Below are 4,603 nucleotides of genomic sequence, written 5' to 3' on the forward strand. Positions count from 1 at the left end.
GATTTCTGAATAGGTAATTCCAGAGTTTCAAGAGGAATTGGTTGTAAACATTAATGGCCTTAGTTAAATAGCCTAGGACACCTTGCGTTAAGAATCCCTGCGTATTTATGTCTTGTCATGGAATTAGAGGGAGCAGAGCGAGTTGAGGAATTCGCTCATGAAGAGGAGCTTAAATTAAGATCGGATGTTAGCTCACAATTTTTTCTAACGGCGGCTATTTTACCTTTGTAAAGTACTTTCATGTTTCACTTTCTACCGACGCAAGACCACCTTTAGTTTGTTCTTCGACGTGATCCTTTCTCCTTGGTACAAATTTTACAAATTTTATCATGACAACGGATAGAGTTCTATGATGGGAATAATTATGGAGCTCTCAGACAAGTTTCGACTTGAGAATACAACTTAGCGAAGGTGATAACAATCAGCGAACAGAATGATCCGTGAAAGCATACTTATCCAATTTATAAAGCATCAGTGTTAAGTTAAGCTTGGATGTGGACATTTAAGTGTTTTCAAGTAAAGCGAAGAACGCTAACGGTTAGATAATTTGGGGGTGTTCCACTTAAGTGTGTGGTTGATTTCCTTATAACCCCAGGAGTCAATTGAAGAATTGTTAGGGAGCAAGCATCAGGTCAGCTTAAAATAGTTGCAATTTAACACCAGTGCCAATGAAGATCCTGCCTTTGACTGATGATGAAGTGGGCTGCAACAAAGGTAATTTATTTGCAAGAAAGACCGTCACAACCACGCCGTACATGATATACCACAGAGCCGTGAACCCTCTTCCCTTACATTAAAGTCTGAACTATAAATAGGACCCATAATACAACTTTCTAACGCAAATATGACCGTTCAGTCGTCAAACTAGAACTGCTATTTGTTGTATAGAGCCTCGTGTATAAACGAAACACTAAGAATTCAGCTACAACTTCCGATTCTGTCGTCGTTTAATTATCAATTTTTGATCATTTCCTGTTTACCGACCTGATCTAATCACTCATATCAATGGCTGAAAGAAGATGATCGTGTTAAACAAAGCTGTATCCTCTCTTATGCCCTGTGCCCACGGAAACGTGTGGGTGTTCCATTTCCGTTGTCGGTCTCCATCCAAAAGGAAAAAACGAAAATGTAAAAGAGAAAATAATTATATGACGGAGCGGTCTGACCAAAGTTACTTTATTATTATGTTTTTTTTCTGTTAAAATTGTAACTTTCATCTATATCCGGCTTAATACCCCCATTGTTTCCATTAATTCGGCATGTAATGAATTCCTTAAATGTGTTTTCTGTTTTCAGCACTTAATCTGTTTAAAACGCATAAAGATTGGATCTGTTATCATATAGTGAAATTTAATAGTCTCAGAAGCAAGCATAAAAGATGATTTGACACAAAGTTAGTAGGGTTCAGCCCGCTGTACCAGCAGTACCTACAATTGTAGTTCCAAAGACGTATAGCAATATGGAAGGCCCTGGAAAAGAAAGCAAGTCATCCTGTTATAAATCACGACCGAGTCTTCTCGTGATTTTTTGCATTTTGTCTTTTCTTGCCAGTTGTTTGGCTGTTGTTCTGTTCATACGTAATCATTCCGTTGAACGGCAAGTCAAAGAGCTGGAAATTAGTCTTTGGCAAGAGGTCGAACATCTTAAGGCTATGGTGAAAAATTCAGCTGAGTATGAAAACACCGGAAACACAGATCACACTCAAGGTAAGATTTCCGATTATTCCGATTCCTTGGAAGTCCACTATTTTTTCAACTGCCTTACCTCGCGATATCCCGCCAGCTGTGAAGATGTTTATCAATTTCCCGTTTTCCTCTGTCACTGAGGAGCTTAACCAGGTAAAACGGCTATGTTTGCACATTCACTGGATAAATGAAATGTCCGGCACCAGTGCTCGCTCTTTGTGTGGGTTCTACATACCTTGCAAAACATCGCGAAAAAAAACAAGTTTGTCCGGAGGTAAACGTCACCGCGCCAGGAATTTTTTTTCTTTATCTTTAGCCATTTGGTATCTTGTTTTCTTTTAAAAGCGAATTTGATGGACGCAAATCGTAGTGCCTTCTGTTAACAGGGTATTTCAGTATTTTTCTTGTACATACGCAATAATGCAATAACTTACGGCTGGTCTATTACTTCTATGCCTACGACGAGAAACTGAAGAAATAGACGCCAGTGAAGACACCATGAACCGACTTCATCCCTAGAAGTTTCTAAAGCAAACTACGTTGTACGCCCTCTCCTGTCAATAAACGTGACGTGGAGGAATAGTTACGTTGCTTTATATGACAGAACTTGATCTTGAAGCAGCGCTTGAATCCAATAAATTTAGAGATACGCAATAATAACTCACGGAAACCCAACAGCGTACTTCGTGAAGTAACTGTTCAATCGGATGCGATGTTTATGACATTTTCCGTAACGATCTTCAGAAACAATCCTTTTTACAAATCACCACCTAATAAATGATTGGAAACGGGGAAAATAATTCCCTTTCAAAGGGTCATTTTACAATTTTTGCGCTTAGACAAGTTAGCTGGCATAAGCGGGAAGGAGAATTTGGCGAAAAGCCCACTGAAGTGAGTTTCAGCTATAAATTTTGGGAACTTCAAATTCCAGCCCTGAAATCAAGTTCCAGTTCTAATTAAGATAAGTCCCCCTTTACGTAGCGATGTCCCTTTACTTTCCATAGTTGATTTCATTCATTGGGTAATATATCTTTCATACCAGAGAGTTAACCATTTCAAAAATGGATGCGTGGAGTATGTGCGCCACAATTACTGTACTAAGCTAAAAGCGAAGCATTCGACCTTTACTATCATTGGCTTTAGGTGCTCCACAACATATTACCTTTGGCCACATACTAATAGAATGACAAACCAAGCTCTTAATCAATGATAATTCCAAACCACAGATCAAGTCAATAACAAATCGTTACAAGTCTGTGCAACTATCAAACTTCCTCTGATGTAATTAGCTGTATTTGATCGCCTCTAAGGATACTAAAGATAAGTGAAACTTTGTTCTAATCTTTCTTAAAGGCACTCTTACACTATGCCATTTTTTGTGCTACTTTTCTCGCAACACCATTTCTACACACCCTCTCACATTACGAAACAAGTTGTTTACTGGTGACACACTGAGCAACGTTTCATGCAACTTGTCTCGTTTCGACGATCGCCTGAGGTTAAAGAAATATTTCATTGGCTGGTGCCGCAAACCCTTGCGACACAAGTTGCAGGACAGATGTTACACTGCGCAATGCTGGAAAAAAAAACTTGTTGCTACCGTTGTGGGAAGTATAACTTAATTCTACTTTCCGCAACGGTTTCTCCGACTGGTCTCGCAACGTTTTCGGCCGTTGTCAAAAGTTGGAAAAATTGCACAGTGTAACAGCGCCTTTAAGCTAGCACATTTGCGGAGATGTCATGACTTCAACAATAACATATACAGTAAACTAATATGTTGTGTATTTGACTTTGGCCAGAGGTCGATCACCCTGGATCCACTGGGAAACGTTCTCGTCGCAGTGCGACAGCAAGTTCTCAAGTTCCTATCACTTTAGGAAAAGTTCGTGAAGAAATCACCAGGCTTTGCCATTCCAAAAGTTTAATTTGCCTACCGAGCCCCAGGGGTCCGAAAGGAGATCCGGGACTACCGGGCATCAAAGGCGAACCGGGATCGCATGGATTCGATGGATTCCAAGGTCCCAAAGGGGAGCCTGGTCCTGAGGGTCCAAAGGGTGAAGTTGGGGACACTGGACTCCAAGGGATCAAAGGCGACCAGGGACCTCCAGGACTTCCAGCTCCTAAAGCTATACAAGGTCCAAAAGGCGACAAGGGGGCAAAAGGAGAAACTGGTGTTCGAGGATTACGGGGAATAAAAGGAGACCCGGGTGTTACTGGCAAGTTTGAAATAGGTATTAAGCAACTATCCGTATTTATTTATCTACTTATTCATTTATTTATCTATGTATTTATGTCTTTATTCATTTATTTATAATTTATTTATTTATATATTTTAACAGTGATGATTTTTTCAAGGTGTAGGGTGAAATTTCGTTTACTGAGTTGAGTCATGATCACAAGCAACGCAGATCCAAACATTCGGGTACTAGGGCGCAGTTCTTCAAAGGCCAGATAACTTTTCCCAGTGGATCATTCACCACCCAAGCTATAACATACACCATGGTGTAATACGAAACTATATAGTAATAAAATGCCTTGTCAAGTCTTCAGTTTAGAGAATGAAACCAAAAGTGAGTAATTACATCCCAGTGCTCGGGGAGTGTTGAACGATTAGTCCTTTTCAAACTTGTCCTTGAATATTCGTAGGTCTTATTCAGAACTGAAACGCGAGCTGTCAGTTTTCAATCTATGTACGGTAGAATCAATCAAGATAATATTTTAATATAATTTAGATTCATTCCTTTGGTTCAGTTCTCTCTATGGAGAGAGTTCCTTTCCAAAAGAAGGTTTCTTCTGAAAACAGAATGTTTATTGCGGTCCTGAGGACCAATCCTTGGAGTCGTCTGGAGTCAACTTTTTGCACCGACATGATCCAAAAATATATATATATATACTTTCACAAATTACAAATTACGTTG

At 39.6% G+C, this 4,603-nt stretch overlaps 1 protein-coding gene across 1 annotated transcript in view; it reads left to right on the top strand.

The window, feature by feature from the left end:
- Positions 1-1,385: 1,385 nt before the first annotated feature.
- The window catches only part of LOC138003170 (collagen alpha-1(IX) chain-like), an 8,546-nt gene continuing 5,328 nt past the window's right edge, over positions 1,386-4,603 (top strand). Inside the window, exons 1-2 of the mRNA XM_068849135.1 lie at positions 1,386-1,706; positions 3,485-3,916. Of these exons, the coding sequence (XP_068705236.1) occupies positions 1,460-1,706; positions 3,485-3,916 (679 nt within the window). The 5' untranslated portion in view covers positions 1,386-1,459. The remainder of the gene's footprint in view (positions 1,707-3,484; positions 3,917-4,603) is intronic.

This window comes from Montipora foliosa, chromosome 5 (genome assembly GCF_036669935.1).
Source record: "Montipora foliosa isolate CH-2021 chromosome 5, ASM3666993v2, whole genome shotgun sequence".
In the NCBI taxonomy this organism is placed as follows: domain Eukaryota; kingdom Metazoa; phylum Cnidaria; class Anthozoa; order Scleractinia; family Acroporidae; genus Montipora; species Montipora foliosa.